The 20,486-nt window shown below is 38.2% G+C and overlaps 1 protein-coding gene across 3 annotated transcripts in view; it reads right to left on the bottom strand.

Annotated features, from left to right (window-relative positions):
* The window catches only part of AGBL4 (ATP/GTP binding protein like 4), a 1,469,133-nt gene that overhangs the window by 785,888 nt on the left and 662,759 nt on the right, over positions 1–20,486 (bottom strand). For 2 of the 3 annotated variants that reach the window (XM_027537317.1, XM_027537316.1), the window contains exons 4-5: positions 17,675–17,769; positions 6,904–6,990 (exon numbers count right to left, since the gene is read on the bottom strand). In XM_027537317.1, coding sequence (XP_027393118.1) covers positions 6,904–6,990; positions 17,675–17,769 — 182 coding nt within the window. The remainder of the gene's footprint in view (positions 1–6,903; positions 6,991–17,674; positions 17,770–20,486) is intronic. The other variant, XM_027537319.1, reaches the window with a different exon arrangement.

The following is a 20,486-nucleotide window of genomic DNA, read 5'->3' as shown; positions in this document are numbered from 1 at the left end:
TGGATGGCATCACCGACTCGATGGACGTGAGTTTGAGTGAACTCCGGGAGTTGGTGATGGAAAGGAAGGACTGGCGTGCTTCAATTCATGGGGTCGCAAAGAGTCAGACACGACTGGTGGCTGAACTGAACTAAATGTGGAAGTGGAGCCAACTCTTCCAGCTATTGAGGAAAATCCTTGCTTTCTGCTTTTTGCTGCACACACAGCCAGACATCATTTCACAACTTTCTTTATCGTTAGATATGGCCTTAAACTACATGTTAGCCTATGGAATTGGACCAAAACTGTTATGAGCTACTTTCAGGACTGCTAATGAAAAGCTCCCACATGGGATCTTGCTACCTCTTTTCCCATCTAGCTAGTTGGAATGGAGGTGATGCCCAGGTAACCCTGAAACTATTTATTCAAGATAACAGTCACTCTGAGTCTCTGAATGGCTATATACTTAAGAGATGCCCTGTCCATTTGTTCATTATGAAGAAAATAATTGTACTTGCTTTGATCCATTAGACATTTCAATCTAACACAATAATTCGGTTAAGTCACTCCGTCATGTCTGACTCTTTGCAACCCCATGAACCGCAGCACACCAGGCCTCCCTGTCCATCACCAACTCCTGGAGTTCATCCAAACCCATGTCCATTGAGCTAGTGATGTCATCGAACCATCTCATCCTCTGTCATCCCCTTCTCCTTCTGCCCTCAATCTTTCCCAGCATCAGGGTCTTTTCAAATGAGTCAGCTCTTCACATCAGGTGGCCAAAGTATTGGAGTTTCAGCTTCAACATCAGTCATTCCAATGAACATCCATCCTTTAGGATGGACTGATTCGATCTCATTGCAGTCCAAGGGACTCTCAAAAGTCTTCTCCAACACCACAGTTCAAAAGCATCAATTCTTCAGCACTCAGTTTTATTTATAATCTAACTCTCACATCCATAGATGACCACTGGAAAAACCATAGCCTTGACTAGAAGGACCTTTGTTGACAAAGTAATGTCTCTGCTTTTCAATATGCTGTCTAGGTTGGTCATAACTTTACCCTAATATATACAGACACTGTGGCATGACAGAAACTTATGCCCTTAAGAAGCTTACAATTTTATAGGGGAAGGAAGTTAACTTCATATGAATATAGGACATAGTATATGATAGGAGGAATACATGAGTGCTTGATCTCATCTTAGTGATTCTAGTGATGATTCTTTCCCCAAAGAAACAGCATCTAATTTGAAGCCTGATGCAAATATGGAAGTTAACCAGGAAACGGAGAAGGAAGGGGAAAAAGAAGCGTATTCCAAGCATAAGAAGAGTATTTGCCTCAGTAAAAGTCTGAGTATTAAGAAAGAACCCTGGGGTATAGGATTTCCACAGGTAGAGAAAGGGATGAGACATTCTTGGTAGAAAGAACAAATAAAGTGTGTAAGAGGGTGGGCTGTATACCTTTGGGGCACATGGCAAGTACAAGGTGGCTGCTGGAGCTCAGAAGATGATGTGGTTGTTCAGTTCAGTTCAGTTACTCAGTTGTGTCCGACTCTTTGTGACCCCATGAACCACAGCACCCCAGGCCTCCCTGTCCATCACCAACTCCCGGAGTCCACACAAACCCATGTCCATTGAGTCTGTGATGCCATCCAACCATCTTGTTAAATACATTGACTCATGCCAGATGACTGGAATAGGGACATAGACAGGCAGAAGACAGTCTAGATGGAAGAGCCTAGATTTCTGTACAAGACAGAAGCTAACTACTGACAGAACAAGAAAGTCCCAGCTGCAAGGAAGCGTCAGCACCAAGGAGCATTCTCCGAGTATCTGGTCAACGAGAAAGACCAGAAAGAGTTTTAGAAAGAGTTTTAAATTAAATCAACAATTATCTACTGAGCATCTACTGTCTGTTAAGTACTGTCTAGGTACAGAAGGTACAGCAGTAAACAAAGACTAACCTCATGAAGCTTCCAATTCAATGGATCTAGAAAGAGAAAGCTGAGTTTTCAGTTCTGATAAAGAGTATAGGGCTAATCTTTTATTTAATATATTTTTAATGCATCATATCTTACAGAGTGATTTTATATATCCAAAGGTTGATGTTTATAATTACAATAACCTTTAGGCAGCAAATAGCACAGGTTTGATCCCTGGCACAGGAAGATATCCTGGATTAGGAAATGGCAACCCACTCCAGTATTCTTGCCTGGAAGATTCCATGGACAGAGGAGCCTGATGGGCTACAGTCCATTGGGTTGCAAAGAGTCAGACATGACTGAGCACACATTTCTCACATGCACAGTATTTTATCTATTTTATTGATAATAGAATTAAGTTCAATGATATGAGGTAATATAGTACAATAATAATTGCCACTATTTCTGGACCCATTACTGTACATCAGGTGCTTCCAGTAAAGTGATTCACATATATTCTATTAAATCTTCAAAACCATCCTGATAAATAGGATATTATTACACACCTTTTTCATAAGAAAACAAGGACTCAAGTCAAATGTCAGCTAAAAACTGAATCTAAACTGCTGAATACATTCTATTTGCCCCTCTGTAACACTCTTCATCCTTCTCTACCCTTGTCTCTGCTTGAGATGGCTGACCTCTATGGATTGTATCAACCGCATTCTGAGCTTCTTGCTTCTGTTTAGGTCCTCCTGTGGGGACATCTCGAGTCAGGAAAGTGGCAGAGGTATTTATTTCTCTGGATCTCTTCCTGTAAAGTCATCTAAGGCTGGCTTTTCTCTTGATAGAAGGTCACTACTACTTTCAAAGCAGCATACTCTATACAACTCTCCCTTTCTAGGTTACAATAACCCCTTCCTGTTGTGACAATTTGATGCTTCTAGCCCCAAGCTTTTGCACTATCCTTTGTGGTTCTACCCCATCTACTTTTAATATAATGGTAAATCTTCCACAAATTATCCTAACTTCGGTGTGCCATCTGTTTCCTTTTGGAAGTCTCAATGAAACACAATCCTGTGAATATACAAGAATCTGCATTTTCATTCATTTCTTCAGCCTCTCAAGAGGTCTTGGGTCACTCTGAGATGTAGCACTAACCCTCCAGCTATAGTAGATGTGAGCTCTAGCTGCCCAAAGCACGATTTCACAGCATCCTCTGCCTTCTCTCCCATGGGGTTATCGTCCTCTGGTGGTTCATTGCCTTGAGGCCTGGATCATGAGTCCTGACAAACAGACACCTCAGGACCACTGAGTGGTGAATGTAGTCTGGAGCATTGTTGGTCAGTTTTACCAACAGAGATTTCCTCCATGAGTTCCTTCAGAATTTAATTTATAAGCTATTCATCTGAATTTCTGGCTTAAAGGCCATGTCAAGGCATGATTTGTAGCTTTTTCCAGTTTTCATGGTATAAATATGCAACAATTTCAAACTAAAACTACCAATGATTTTAAAAGCAGTTCACAAAATTGCTGAAAACCTAATAATGAGCTTCTGCAAGTGGATAGGCGAAGCTCTAGTACACAACCGTCACAGGCGATTGGTAAGGTTATATATCCATGTGTCTCACCTTTCAATAAGAGTTTTACTCTTGGTCATAGCCTGTATTTCCAAACACCTCTTACTCTCTCACCTCCAGTGTCATTTCCAATCTCAATAAGATTCTGGAAGGTCAGAAGGAGAGGGTACATTATATTCATTTTAATAAATGAGGAAACTTGGTCCTGTGAAAGTGATATAATTCACCCCAAATGCAAGTAAATTTTTAACATCATCTAAGAAGCTATTATTTTATTTTTAATAAATATTAACTTTGATTTTTCACAAATATAAAGTTGTAGGACATCTAAAAGCACAAAAAACTCTGAAGAAATACAAATCTACCATAATCCTACCATCTAAAGATACCAGTTAACAGTATTATGTGTGTATTTAATATATAGGCTTTGCTGGTGCCTCAGATGGTAAAGAATCTACCTGTAATGCCGGAGACCCGGTTTCAGTCCCTGGGTTCAGAGGATCTTTTGGAAAAAGGAATGGCTACCCACTCCAGTATTCTTGCCTGGAGAATTCCATGGACAAGTACAAATATATATATATATATATATATACACACACACATACATTTCATATTATTATCACAATTATATATAGTATTATACCCTACTTTTTACTTTATATAAGATCAGCATTTTCCTATGTTATTATTAGCTACTGGAAACTATTTTTAATGCCTACATCTGATGCTGGGAGGGATTGGGGGCAGGAGGAGAAGGGGACGACAGAGGATGAGATGGCTGGATGGCATCATTGACTCGATGGACATGAGTTTGGGTGAACTCCGGGAGTTGGTGATGGACAGGGAGGCCTGGCGTACTGTGATTCATGGGGTCGCAAAGAGTCGGACACGACTGAGTGACTGAACTGAACTGAATGGAAGTAGTATGGCTAAGGGTCACACAAATCTGAGGCAGAGTCTTTGAACTATGCCCCTGAGTAGTTATGACAACCTTTTCTCTGAGCCTGGGTCTCCTCACCTGGAGGTGATAACCTCTGGCTTTCCTACCTCCTGGAGCTGATGTGATGATACTGAGAGAGTTAATTCCTAGGCAGGTTGATAAGAAGTCTGGGGTCCCCAGGAAAGAAAAAATGGCTTTTTTTTTCCCCTCTACATTCCTTAGTCTTAGTCACATAAAACCTGTAGCGGATTCATTTCGATATTTGGCAAAACTAATACAATATGTAAAGTTTAAAAATAAAATAAAATTAAAAAAAAAAAAACAAACAAACAAAAACTTTTTTCTCTTTAAGCCTGGAACTGATGATTACACAACATAATTTAAATTACACAAATTACACAATTTGTTGTGTTGTTGTTACACAACAATTTAAAAAATTCAGTTTAAACTCTGTACTAAGGATTATATAAACTCTGTACTAAAAATTCAGTTTAAACTCTGTACTAAGGATTATATAATAACAATGTATCCTGCTTGAGGACAGTTTCTCCTTCCTGAAAACTTCCTGACTAATCCTGTTATCTTAAAATGTAAATTATGGGAATGGGTCTAGTAAGATCTTTACAACCTTGAGATGTTCTTTTGATTTATTATAATAACTAATTAAAGTATATAACTCCCTTGCTAACACTAGTGAGGGAGGCACTCTCCGTCCCCCTTCTGATGTCTATGTCAGAAGCTTTCTCTGTCCGTTTTCATACTTTAATAAAACTCTGAGACAAAAAGCTTTTGAGTGATCAAGACTGGTCCCTGGTCCTGAAGCTAAATCTTCTTCTTCAGAGATCAAGAATCCAACACTGTTCACCATAAGCTATCAATACCATGATGCAAAATCATTTTGTAACAATACAGTGCTATGAGACTGTTTCATATTGTGCCCAAAGTGTTAGAGGTACTGGGTTCAAATCTCTGGCCCTTAGTTTTATCATGTGCAAAATGAAGGCTTTTTGCTAGGTAATCACTAAAACTTCCTTCTAGGACATTGATAGGGCATATCACAAACACTGGGTCTTCTCCCTCAAGTCCTGGTCTGTTTAATGTGAAAGAGATCATTCACGCTGCACATTGCACACTGTCTGTATTGTTTGAACGGAATTAATGGTAACCATCACTGATTTTGCCCAAAGGCAATAGTTCAGTTTCAACTGTTTGTTTGACTAGAAAGCCAGTGTTTTTTTCCCCTACACTAAGCTATCAGATTTCAGTCCCTTTTCTTGGAGTAAAAGCAAAAGGAGGCAGTGGGCAGCATGGAGGAAAGTTATGGGCCTGCTAGTCAATCTTGCATGGATGCCAGACTTTGTACTGCCCTAACTTGCTGTATGAGCAAATCACATATCCTCCTCATAACAGACATGACAGAGTCAGGTTTAAATTCAGATCTCTTCAAGCCATTACTAAGCTCTTAACTATTACTAAATTAGAATAGAGAAAATGGGTTAAGATTTAAATTAGTGATTCTGTATTCATATCCCAGCTCTGCCACTTACTAGCATTACTAAACTATTAGAGCAGTTACTTAATTACCCTGAGCCTCAGTAGCCTCATTTGTAAAATTGAGAAAGTGATAGATGCCCTTTGCAAAGTTCTGAGAGAATCAAAGAAACTAGCACAGTGTATGAAAGCTGTTTAGGATAGAATGATGTGCATTAATCTTGAATTCCATACAAAAAGCCTAGAATCCTAGTAATTTAGTCCATAATATGACTTTGAGGGGATTTTGGAAGGCACCACCTTCTGGTTCATTGATCAGCAAATTCTCGTTAGCTCTCACTCATTTCCCTGTTTGGGTCATTGTCCCATGACCAGGATTGTAGCATGGATTTTTTTCTTTTCCTCTTCCTTTCTATGCTTCTTACCATTTGAGTATTGAGATTAAAACAATTCCAGTAACTATAACACCTGGCCATCATTCCCTATAATTTAATTGGGAACACATACTGATAGGGTCTACCCTCCTTCTCCATGTCTCCCTGACAGGGGGCCATTCTCCTTTAACTGAAGCAGCTCCAGAACTCTTCATATGCTGACAGCCCTCCATTGTTGGATAGCTCCTATTGGTAGGATGCACCATATAAAACTAAATGGTTAGAAGTTGGTAGAAGTTGTTACAAAGCTCAAAATTCTCAAGCTTTACTTGAAGACAATGTGACAGCAGCAAAGAAAGTGATAGGCCTATAAGTCAGTCACATGTGGGCTCCAGGCTCTGTTGGCATTTACTTATTGTATGATTTGGGGCAACTCATCTATCTTCTTCTGGTTTCTATTCTCCAATCTGAAAGACTGTGGATAATAACCTTCTATATAAAGAGGGGAGGAATGTCAGTGTATCTCTCGTAAACCAAATTCAACTCAGATCACTCAAAAGGGAAGAGGACAAGAGCATATCATCTCTGGTGGAAATAAGAGAGAATGGTTCACACCTTGTCTGAGTACCACACTTGCCTGGGCAAGAACTCTCCAGGCAGCACAGTGTGAAGATCATCCAGGGTGGACAAATTTGCTGGGTCCTATGGGAGAAAAGAGAACAGAGAGATTATATAACTTACTCCTGGTTCATTCCAAGAATTAGAAGATCCAGAGATGGAATATATTTTAAAGTCTGTTTTATCTGATATGAGTATTGCTCCTTGGCTTTCTTTTATTTGCATGGAACACCTTTTTCTATGCCTCACATTCAGTCCAAATGAGTCCCTAGATATCAAGCAGGTCTCTTATAGACATCATATATATGGATCTTGCTTCTGTATCCATTCAGTCAGTCTATGTCTTTTGTTTGGAGTATTTCATCCATTTACATTTAAGGTAATTACTGATATATATGTTCTTATTGCCATTTTACTGTTTTTGGTTTGTTTTTGTAGGTCTTTTTCTTCCCTTCCTCTTTTGTTCTCTTCTTTTGTGATCTGAAGACTACCTTTAGTGCTGTGTTTAGATTGCCCTTTCTTTTTTGTGTGTCTATCTATTGCAGATTTTGGTTTGTTGTTGCCATAAAGTGTTGATACAGCAGTCTCTATATATACAAGACTGATTTAAGTTGTTGATCTCTCAATTTCAAATGCATTTGTAATACCTTGCATTTATACTCTTCTCATGTTTTCTGGTTTTGATATCATATTAGCATATGGATGGTTTCCTACATTTACTGTATGTTTGCCTTTACTGATGAGCTTTTCAGTTCATCATTTTCTTGTTTCTAGTTGTGGTCTTTTCTTTTCCACCTAGAAAATCTCCTTTTGTGGTGCTGAATTCTCTTAGCTTTTGCTTGTCTGAAAAGCTTGTGGTTTTTCTGTCGAATCTGAGTGAGAGCCTTGCTGGGTAGAATATTCTTGGTTGCAGGTTTTTCCTTGTCATCATTTTAAATATATCCTGCCACCCGCTTCTGGCCTGCAGAGTTTCTGTTGAAAATCAATTGATAAACTTATTAGGATTTCCTTCTGTGTTATTTGTTGCTTTTGCCTTGTTGCTTTTAATATTTTTTCTTTGTATTTAGTTTTTGTTAGTTTGACTGGTATGTGTCTCAGTGTGTTCCACCTTGGATTTATCTTGTATGGTAATCTATGAGCCTCCTGGACTTGGGTGACTATTTCCTTTCCTTTAGGTAAGTTTTTGACTATAATACCTTCCAATATTTTCTCAGGCCCCTTCTCTTTTTCTTCTTCATCTGGGACTCCTATAATTTGAATGTTGGTGTGCTTAATATTGTCCCAGGGGTCTTTTTTACTCTTTCTGATATTATAAGAATCCTTCTTTATTACCTTTTCTGTTTCAAGAACTTTGCATAAGTGTAGGTCTGCTAGTGAAAAATATTCTTAGTTTTTGCTTTCATCACAAATGTCTTAATTTTCCCTTCATGCTTGAAAGATATTTTTGTTAGATATAGAAGTCTGGGTTGACAACTATTTTCTCTCAGCATTTGAGAAACATTGTACCACTTCCCTTTGGCTTAGTTCTTCTTAGTACTTTCAAGATTCCTTTGTCCTTAGTTTTCAGAAGTTTAATTATGATACTTCTTGGCAAAGATTTCCCTCAGTTTTTCCTTTTTGAGGTTTTTCTGGTTACTCAGTCCCTCAAATCTATAGGTTTACATAATATTTTCAAATCTGAGAAGATTTCCACATCAGCAGATGAATGGATAAGAAAGCTATGGTATATATACACAATGGAATATTACTCAGCCATTAAAAAGAATACATTTGAATCAGTTCTAATGAGGTGGATGAAACTGGAGCCTATTATACAGAGTGAAGTAAGCCAGAAAGAAAAACACCAATACAGTATACTAATGCATATATATGGAATTTAGAAAGATGCTAACAATAACCCTGTGTATGAGACAGCAAAAGAGACACTGATGTATAGAACAGTCTTATGGACTCTGTTGCAGAGGGAGAGGGTAAGAAGATTTGGGAGAATGACATTGAAACATGTATAATATCATGTATGAAATGAGTTGCCAGTCCAGGTTCGATGCACGATACTGGATGCTTGGGGCTAGTGCACTGGGACGACCCAGAGGGATGGTATGGGGAGGGAGGAGGGAGGAGGGTTCAGGATGGGGAACACATGTATACCTGTGGCGGATTCATTTTGATATTTGGCAAAACTAATACAATTTGTAAAGTTTAAAAATAAAATAAAATTAATAATACTACTAATAATAAATAAAATACTTTTTTCAGTCCCACTCTCTCCTTTCCTTCTGATTCTAATGAAATAAATGCTAAATTTATTGTCCCATCAGTCCCCAAGGTTCTGTTCATATTTATTGATCTGTTTTTTTTCCTCTATTGTTCAAAGGGGTAACTTCTATTGTCCCATCCTAACATTTATTTATTCTTTTTTCTGTTTCCCTACACTCTGCTATTGATCCCATCCTTAAATGGGTGATGGAAATCCAGATTCCTCAAGCAGTCTGACATCACAGAGAGGAGAGAAGTGTTCATTACTGACCAGCTGGAATGAAAGTCTCAGTTCCCTACTTTTCTCTGACACCACCTGGCTGGGGGTTTGAAGCAAAAATAGAAGTTTAAGCTTCCTGCTTGACATTTGTTGGTAAGGGAGAAAGTGGGGCGACAGTTTTTTTTTTTTCCCCCACAGTATTTGATTAGAGTAAGTAATTATTGTCTCAGTGTTTTTGTCTTACTGGGCTGCCTTTTTCTTGTGCTTTGTTTAGCCCAAACAGGCTTCTGGGAAGGACTGTTTTGTGCCTGTGCCCATTGGTATTTCCAGGTTGCTGGCCTCCTAAGCAACCATTCTGCCATTTATGAGGCAACAATAAGACCCAGGATTCTCACCACTGTATCATATCCCAAGCTCTGAGACACCTAGCCATTCTTCCCTCATTACCTCACCTTTCAGAGTGATTCTATGTTTGTTCCATAAGTGAATATAATGGCCACAAGATTGGAAAGGGTCAGTTTTCATCCCAATCCCAAAGAAGGGCAATACCAAACAGTATTCCAACTACCATACAATTGTGCTCATTTCACATGCTAGCAAGATTATGCTCCAAATCCTTCAAGCTAGGCTTCAGTAGTATGTGAACCAAGAACATCTGGATGTACAAGTTGGGTTTTGAAGAGGCAGAGGAACCAGTGATAAAATTGCCAACATTTGTTGGATCATGGAGAAAGCAAGGGAAATCCTGAAAAACATCTACTTCTGCTTCATTGACTATGCTAAAACCTTTGGCTGTGTGGATAACAACAAGCCATGGAAAATTCTTAAGGAAATGGAAGCAAACCACATTACCTATCTCCTGAGAAACCTGTATGTGGTTCAAGAAGCAATAGTTAGAACTGGACAAGGAACAACGGACTTGTTCCAAATTGAGAAAGGAGTTCAACAGGCTGTATATTGTCACCCTGCTTATTTAACTTAAAGCAGACTACATCATGTGAAATGCAGGGCTGGATGAATCACAAGCTGGGAGAAACATCAACAACCTCAGATATGAGGATGATTCTACTCTAACGGCAAAAAGTGAAGAGGAATTAAAGAGCCACTTGATGAGTCAAGGAGGAGAGTGAAAAGGCTGGCTTAAAACTCAACATTCAAAAACTAAGATCATGGCATCCTGTCCCTTTGCTTCATAGCAAATAGAAGGGGAAAAGTGGAAAGAGTAACAGATTTTATTTTCTCGGGCTAAAATGTCACTGCAGATGGTGACCACAGTCATGAAATTGATGCTTATTCCTTGGAAGAAAAGCTATGACAAACCTGGACAACATATTAAAAAGCAGAGATATCACTTTGTAGGCAAATGTCCATATACTCAAAGCTATGGTTTTTCCAGTAGTCATGTACAGACATGAGAGTTGGATCCTAAAGAAGGCTGAACACTGAAGAATTGATGCTTTCAAACTGTGGTGCTAGAGAAGACTCTTGAGAGTCCCTTGGACAGTAAGGATATCAAACCAGTCAATACTAATGGAAATCAACCCTGAATATTCATTAGAAGGACTGAGGCTGAGGCTAAAGTTCCAATATTTTGTTTACCTGATGTGAAGAGTCAATTCATTTGAAAAAAACTTGATCCTGGGAAAGAATGAAGGCAAAAGCAGAAGAAGGAAGCAGAGCATGAGATAGTTAAAATAGGATCACTGGCTCAATGGACAAAATTTGAGCAAACTCTGGAAGATGGTGGAGGATAGAGCAAACCAGCCTGCTGTAGTGCATAAGGTTGAAAAGAGTCGGACAGGACTGAGTGACTGAACAACATAACTCCCCAGTCGTTCTTCTTAGAATTTCATTCTCCAATCACATTGAACTTTGTTTATCAAAGATATATACTTCACACATATCTCTGCCCACTATGATCTAGCTTTCATTCATCTTTCAGCTATCACAATAAATAATATTCCTAAATAAGGTCTCTTATCCTTGAAGCAGACTAAGTCTTATATGCTATATAGCATGCCAAATAGGCCCCACAGGTGGCTCAGTGGTAAAGTATCTGCCTGCCAATGCAGGAGATGCAGGAGATAGGGATTTGATCCCTGGGTCTGGAAGATTCTCTGGAAGAGGAAATGGCAAACAACTGCAGTATTCTTGCCTCAAAAATGCCATGGATAGAGGACAGGCCAGTCTGTGGGGTTGCAAAGAGTCTGATACAACTGAGTGATTGAATACATGCAAGTTCAAGCATGCTGATCTCCCTTTTGTTTTAATGATTATCATATTTATCAGATTACATATTTAATGTCTAGCCCTTTAGAGAACAGTAACCATATTTTTCTTGTTTTATTCTAATACCTTACATATTCCCTGGTATACTGTGGCCACTTAGCAAGCATTAGTTGACAAGCTGAAGGAAGGGAGAAAAGAATAAAGGAAGGAAGAGAGGAAGGAAGGTGAAAGGGAAGAAATGAAGGAACAATTATTCAGTCAGTTTTGGGTGAGAGAGGAAAATAAAAGAACTAGTCAGAAATTTTACTGAATAAGATCCTTGAGATTAAAAAAAATATTTAGACATCCATTTCATATTCATTTCTCATAATATCTCTGAAAAAGTATTATTATGTACTTTTTACAGTGAGAAAACTGAGGCTTATAAAAGAGGTATCATGGCTCATCAGGTTATATCTTCTATTTGAAATCTCATTTTCTTAAGTTTTTGCTCTTGCCCCATTTCCTTAAGATCTAGCTAAATACCACCCACTCCAAAAGCTTCTCCTTTTCTTCTTAAGTCCTAATATCATCATTTTCTTCTTTATCTCTAATCCACAGCACAATTTATATACCTTTCTAATGGTTTTAAGTACCATGCTTCTTACATTGTACCTATTTATGTTTCATTTAAACTTCTTAAAAACAAAATTTTAAAGATATAATACAGGTCATATTCATATTTATTACCCCAATACTGAGCACAAAGTTAGATGTTCAATAAAAATGTGTTAATGAAAGCAACCTCTAAGATTAAGTCCAATTTCCTCAATCTACTACAATGGACAAGTCAATCAGAGAAGTTATTTCAGATTTACCAAAGGCCACAGAGCTTCATGCTACTCCCTCACTCTTTGTGCCCTCTCATCCACCCTTCCCATGCATGGAAAATTCAAGAAACCGTAAAGATGGAGTCCTGAGATCCCTGGCTAATATTACAAATCACAAGCTGTGAAAACATCTTAGTTTTAGTTTCTTCATAAATGAGGATACAGATATTGGCTATTTTTTTAATGATGGTTTCCACCAGCTTCCAGCACATAGAAATTTCAGCCTTTGACAATAGTAAAAAAAATATTAATCAGTTATGGTTGAAAAAAATGTGATGCTATAGAGTCCTCAGTCATTCAGTCAGATCAGTTGCTCGTCATGTCCGACTCTTTGTGACCCCATGGAATGCAGTACGCCAGGCTTCCCTGTCCATCACCAACTTCTGGAACTTGCTCAAACTCATGTCTATCAAGTTGGTGATGCCATCCAACCATCTCATCTTCTGTTGTCCCATTCTCCTCCTGCCTTCAATCTTTCCCAGCATCAGAGTTTTTTCCAGTGAGTCTTTGTAGCACTCCAAAGGATTGGAGCTTCAGCTTCAGCATCAGTCCTTTCAATGAATATTCAGGACTGAACTCCTTTAGGATTGACTGGTTTGATCTTCTTGCAGTCCACGGGGCTCTCAAGAATCTTCTCCAATACCAGAATTCAAAAGCATCAGTTCTTCAGCACTCAATTTTCTTTAAGGTCCAACTCCACAATCATATGCAACTATTGTAAAAAACAACTTTGACTAGATGGACCTTTATTGGCAAAGTGATGCCTCTGTTTTTCAGTATACTGTCAGATTGGTCATATATTTTCTTCCAAGGAGCAAGTGTCTTTTAATTTCATGTCTATAGTCACCATCTGCATGATTTTGGAGCCCAAGAAAATGGAGCCCATTGCTTCCATTGTTTCCCTATCAACTTGCCATGAAGTGATGGGATCATATGCCATGATCTTTGTTTTTGACTGTTGAGTTTTAAGCCAGCTTTTTCTCTTTCACTTTCATCAAGAGGCTCTTTAGCTCCTCTTCAGTTTCTGCCATAAGGGTGGTGTCATCTGCATATCTGAGGTTATTGTTATTTCTTCCAGCAATCTTGATTCCAGCTTGTGTTTCATCTAGAGTGGCATTTTGCATGATGTACTCTGCATATAAATAAAATAAACAGAGTATAAAATATACAGCCTTGACATACTCCTTTCCCAATTTGGAACTAGTCTGTTGTTCCATGTCCAATTCTAACTGTTGGTTCTTGACCTGCATACAGATTTCTCAGGAGCCAGGTAAGGTAGTCTGGTGTTCCTGTCTCTTGAAGAATTTTCCACAGTTTGTTCCGATACACACAGTCAAAGCCTTTGGCATAGTCAATGAAGCAGAAGTAGATGTTTTTCTGAAACTTTCTTGATTTTTTTAATGATCCTACAGATATTGGCAATTTGATCTCTCGTTCCTCTGCCTTTTCTAAATCCAGCTTGAACCTTTGGAAGTTCTCGGTTCACATACTGTTTAATTCACATACTGTTCACATAGCTTGGAGAATTGTGAGCATTACTATGCTAGTGTGAGATGAGTGCAGTTGTGCGGTAGTTTGAACATTTTTTGGCATTGCCTTTCTTTGGGTTTGAAATGAAAGTTAACCTTTTCCAGTCCTGTGGCCGCTGCTGAGTTTTCCATATTTGCTGGCATATTGAGTGCAGCACTTTCATTGCAGCATCTTTTAGAATTTGAAACAGCTCTGCTGGAATTCTATCACCTCCACTAACAACCAACAATCCTTAGAAGTCCAATATGTAAACAGAATTAGAATGAAGGCAGAAAACTTCTAAATCTTTCAGCTTCTCCATTTTCCTGCTACTGCTACTGCTAAGTCACTTCAGTCGTGCCCGACTCTGTGCGACCCCATAGACGGTAGCCCATCAGGCTCCCCCGTCCCTGGGATTCTCCAGGCAAGAACACTGGAGTGGGTTGCCATTTCCTTCTCCAATGCATGAAAGTTAAAAGGGAAAGTGAAGTTGCACAGCCATGTCTGACTCTTAGCCATGTCAGACCCCGTGGACTGCAGCCTTCCAGGCTCCTCCATCCATGGGATTTTCCAGGCAAGAGTACTGGAGTGGGTTGCCATTGCCTTCTCCAATTTTCCTGCTAGTTATGCTGATTTTTAAGTCCTCAAGGCAGAACAGCCTTGAGAGGTCATATGTTTATCTGCATAATGGCTTTTTAATTGCTTCTTTTGCTCATTTGCTTTCCATAGTTAATTGATTACCAGATCCATGCTAAGGCCTGCAGGTATCTTTGCTTAGAATAAATTACAGACCCCTGTGACACGTGAAGAGGAAAGCTCATTTCACCTTGAAAATGTGAAGAAAGTTTGTTTTCCCAATCTGGTATATATTTCATCCAGAAAATTTAGGGTTTCTAATGTTTGTCATGAAGTAAGGATATTTCCAAGGCCTGTTTAAAATATTAAATTAGGTAAAGCCCATAAAGGCTTCCCAGGTGGTGCTAGTGGTAAAGAATCTGCCCGCCAACGCTGGAGACATAAGAGACAGGTTTGACTCCTGGGTCTGGAAGATCCCTTGGAGGAGGGCATGGCAACCCACTCCAGTATTCTTCCTTGAGAATCGCATGAACAGAGAAGCCTGGTGGACTACAGTCTATAGGGTCACAAAGATTTGGACACGACTGAAGTGAGTTAGCATGCACAATGCCCATAGGGACTTCCTAGGTGGCTCATTGGTAAAGAATCTGCCTGCTAAGCAGGAGATACAGGTTCAATCCTTGGGTCAGGAAGATTCCCTGGAGGAGGACATGACAACCACTCAAGTATTCTTGCCTGGAGAATCCCATGAACAGAGGTGACTGGCGGGCTACAAACTCCATAGGACCAGTAAAATCTAATAATCTGAGAGCCAAACAGTCACACACATTTCTTTATGTTACTCTGGGAGCATTTATGATGATGATTACTGGAAAATAGGTTCTGGTACCAGTAATAAACACAAGGAGCAAAAGAAATTCCTAGGCAGAAAGCACCAAAGTGACAGAAAGGATCTTCAGAGCAAAGCAGTAGAAAGAAGGGTAATAATCATGGCCTACAGAGATCGTTAATAAAATTCTAATATGAAATTTCCCTTTTGGAACAGATTGTTTCTATCATATTCATACAGTATATCCCCAGTATCTATATCTATAGCACATGGTACATTAAGGTATTCAATAAAGCCCTGTTAGCTAAATAAATCTCCAAACATCTTGCTTGAAGAAAGGATAGTGTGAAAGAAGATGAGAAACTTCCCATTCAATGTCTGGGAATAGAAAAGTAAAAATCTCTCTGAGAGATTAAACATGTCAATGACTTTACTTATTCTGGTACCTTGTACCTTATTGGCTTCAACTACAACAAACTTGGTTCTGAAACTTTAAACCTCTTTAGACCACTAGAGAAGTACAGTGACCACATAGCAGATTCTGCTCAGAGCCTATCAACACTGGATGAGAATGCTGACTTAATTCTAAGACATTATAACATAAATATAAAGAGTCATTAATATTTCAAAATCTTGTCAAGAGCCCTAAAAGAGAGGACCCAAATGGTAGTGCATGAGAAACAAAACAAAATGAAATAATTAAGGCAGAAGGGTTTTCAAAAGCAAACAAAAAGACTCCAGAACTGAACACTTGAGGAAACCAAATGGTTATTATTACCACTATGTAAGATCCCAACACAGAGTCTCATAAAAGAAGTACAATGTTATTTTAAGGCCCCTGTGAGCAGATCAACAGCTTTGTTGACAAGATTTGAAGCACACATCTACATATATGCCTATTAACAGAAAGAAGTGTTTTGTTACTATCCACTCAGGCTGAATTCAGAAACTCACAGCAAAGGTCTGCCTCCTGTTCAGATCCCAATGTTGAAAGGAAACTGAGAAACAGCAGTATAGTTAATTTGACTTAGTAAAGCAAAAAAAAAAAAAAAAAAAAATAGGCCCAGGAAGATATTTTTACCTTTAATAAATAGTTTTGATTATCATCATCAAATGCCTACATTTTTACAAACCTGAGTTTCTCAGCCCAGCATTTATAGAAAATTGCTAAGTATCATTTCTAGATAAAAGCACAATTCAATATTTATGAATAGCTAGCTTTCTATAAATACAGACATTTGGAGATGATCTTCTCACTAGTCATTAAAATTTGAACAGGGATCAAAGCTAGAATAATATTAACAATTCCTTGCATTTGTAGAGTATTCTACAAAATACTATTAATAACAGATGACATTTATTGAGTACTTAGCAAGTGCCAGGCACTTTACATGTAAATTCTCATCATGAATTCAGTTCAGCTCAACAAGCATTCACTTAACACCTACTGTGTGATAGGTGAATAACACTTGGTTTCTGGCTTTAAAAACTCTCATTTTGGTGCACTCAGTCAATGTTGAATGAATAAATGGATGAACAAAGTAATCAGTTTGAATGGCAGTGTGGGATAATAACAATAACACAGGCTCTTCCCCTTAGTATTTATGGTCATGAGAAAATACTTAACCTATCCTAGCTCCAGTGTCTTCATCTGTAATATAGGGATCTTTAAAATAATCTCCCTTGCTTGTTGTGAGAATTGTAACATCAAATATAAAACATCTGACAAAGAACAGATTTTCTCAGTGACAGTCGTTATTATTAACATTATCATCATCATCATCATTACTATTATTAGTAATCCTATCCAACTGTCCTCAGCTACACTATAGCAATGGGACAAATAGAACTTTAGCATCCAGAAATATTCACACCATATCTATACAAAGAATCCACAACAAACAAGCAAAGCAAGGGAACTCTGCAAAACTGTAGCTCCCAATATCCTCTGGGGTTAATGTACAATATCTCTGCCCAGGTTAGAAAGGAAAAAACAGAGTCAGCTTTATGCTTCCAAAGATGTCATGATAAAAGCCAAATAAGACAGGAAGTTTATCTTATCAAATAACAGACTGTACATTCCCTCATAAGAGAATGCTAGTAATTCCACACATGGAACCATGTTTTCTTTTCCCACATTCTCAAAGAGCCACGCCTAGAGCCCAGACAACGAACATGCAGAAACTCATTGAACTCCTCTTAGGGCCAGTAGAGCAGATAAATTGGAGCCCTGAGTCACATTCTCCAATCAAAAGGAAATCCATTCTGTGGGTCACTTACCATTTTGGTCTGCTGGTAGACTTCACCATAGGGGCCATCCCATCTCTATAAAGACTTTTAGTTTTGCTGAAGTTAACAATGTTGAAAATGACTCTCTGAGAAAGAAAGAGGGAAAAGTTAACAGAAGACTGTGCTATTCAGGTTGCCCCTTTCTGATAATTAGAACTGGAAGTAAAAAGCAGGGTTAAGGGAAACCATATGGACTAGCTACCAACATAGTGAGAATAAATGATATTCACAGAAATTCAGTGTTTCTGCTAGCTTAGCATAGTAATCAAGAACACAGACTCTGGAATCTGGAAGGCTTAGTTTTAATCTCACTCTACCACTCTTAGTCTGTGACCTTGCCAAGCTACTAAATCTTTCTTTGCCTCAGTTTCCTCATCTGAAAAATTGCGATAATAATGGTACCTAGGGTTACTGATGAGAAATGATTTAATGTACAATGCTTGGAGCTTTGCTTGGTACATAGTGAATGCTATATAAGTTTTAGTTATTTTATTAATTGTGCCTTTTCTCTAGGCTCACCTAGAATTTCCATGGAAATTAATAATATCACTATAATAACAGTGGTGCATTTGAAATTCAACAAAACTAATGATAATAACTTAGTGAAAAATTGAAATAAAAAAAAGAAAAATTGAAATGAAAAACTTATATAGCTGCTTTGACTACAGCTACAGAATATATGTTTTCTCCCTTTTTGTTATCTTCTGCCAAGGGCCAGGAGTACTGGGCTCAATCCTAATCTTTAGTATCAGTTTATAGGAGCACAGACACATAGGTGAGTTCCTTCTCTCCCTGGGTCTCACCTTTACAATGGGGGTGTGGAATGTTTTAGATGACTAAAACCCTTCCAGAAGTGCAGTAGACTTAAGAGAAATCAAGTCTTTGTTTTAGTAAAGTACTTTATCACAAGTGAGGAAGACAGATGGGGAAAGGAAAGAGAATTGGGGTTAAAAGACATTAAATGACCACTGAAACAGTCCAAAGGAAAAAGGATGAGGATCAGGGCAAGAGCAGCCTGAATAGTTAGAGAAAATGAAAGGCTTTCACAAGGTTACCATAGGCTGGCCTTTCTGTCCAAAGGCAGTGAAAAACAGAAGCATCAAAATTCATGTATTAATTCACTGAATAAATATTTATTGTGTGAAGTATTAATGTCAAGTGCCAGAAATTGTATACACTTAAATTTTTTTTAATATTCTCCTACAATTATAGTAAAATATAAACATCTTCATTATACAGATGTGGAAACTGAGGTTCAGTGATGTTAATTAACCTGTCTTAAGGTGTGCAATTAACAGATGGAGAACTGATATCTAAACTCAAGGAATAAAAGAGTTAAGACAGCCAAGATCTCTAAGTTACTCACTAAGGTTCCAATTTCATAACTCCAATCAAGTCTGTTTTCCAAAATTAGGGCAAAAATAAATATAAATATAGTGGGCAATTTTTGAAGCCTTTAAAACTTTTTTTCCTTTAAAAATAGAATACCAAAACCATTTCCTCTGGATTCATATTTGGGACTACCATAAAATGCTTTGTTCTATGCAATAAGGTCTTAGGAATAACTCATGTTTTCCTTTCTCCTCTGAGACCTAGCCATTGACCCGCTCTCTAGGCATTTCAGTTTCCGACCTCTTTTCTGTCATTACGTTAAGTCATCAAGAATGTCCAAAGCTATTCCATTATTAATAAACCAGACCTGCCTGTTGTCAGTTCAATTATTTTTCCTAGGGTCTTGGCTACTGTTTGATTTAAGAAAATCACTATCAAGGGGGACAAAGGGCCTTTGAACCTCACAGGGCTTAATCCCCCTTTTTACTTCTGAAATTCCAGATGTCAGATCCATTTCCAATGAACCTGGGAGCCATGATGTACTTTTAGGATCTAGACTAATGCTAAATGCAAGAGGAGATCTAATACAGAAAGAATGTGTATATATGAAGCTGGAATAAAAAAAATGAAAAAGTGGAATATTTATTGATCATTAATATCCTACTACTTGCCAAAAACTTTTCCCCAGATATATAAAATATACTATATTATTTAGCTTCTCTATTCACAGAATTGTTTATTTTAGACTAACTTAAGACATGAGGAAATTGAGTCTAATAAAGGGTAATTACACCCCCACCCCCAGATCCCAGAACTATTAATTGGTAGAGCTAGAACTTAAATCCTAAGTGTCTGGACAGTAAATATACTTTCTCTACGATACCAAACGCAGAAAGAAAACAATCTTTCTTTCTTTCTTTTTGGCTGCATATCTTGTAGGATCTTAGTTTCCCAACCAGGAATCCAACTCGGGTCCCGGCAATGAAAATGCCAAGTCCTCACCACTGGACCACCCGGGAATTTGTGAACACATTCTTTTATGATTCTTCACCCATGCATTTTTTTAATTTATTTTTTTAAACATTTTCATTTTGTATTGGGGTATAGTTGATCAACAAATAATGCCATGATAGTTTCGGGTGAATAGCAAAGGAACTCAGCCATACATATACATGTATCCATTTCTACCCAAACTCCCCTCCTATTTAGGCTGCCACATAACATTGAGCAGAGTTCACTATGCTGTACAGTAGGGCAGCAGTGTGTACATGTCCATCCGAAACTCCATAACTATTTCTTTCCCTTGGCAACCATAAAATCGTTCTCTAAGTCTGGGGGTCATTTTCTGTTGTGCAAGTTCATCATTTCTTTTTAGATCCCACATAAAAGGGATGTCATACAGTATTTTTCCTTCCCTATCTGACTTACTTCACTCAGTATGACACTCTCTAAGTCCATCCATGTTGCTGCA

This window comes from Bos indicus x Bos taurus, chromosome 3 (genome assembly GCF_003369695.1).
Source record: "Bos indicus x Bos taurus breed Angus x Brahman F1 hybrid chromosome 3, Bos_hybrid_MaternalHap_v2.0, whole genome shotgun sequence".
Classification (NCBI taxonomy): domain Eukaryota; kingdom Metazoa; phylum Chordata; class Mammalia; order Artiodactyla; family Bovidae; genus Bos; species Bos indicus x Bos taurus.
Note: the sequence above shows the minus strand (reverse complement) of the source record. Positions and strands in the feature narration are given on the sequence as shown.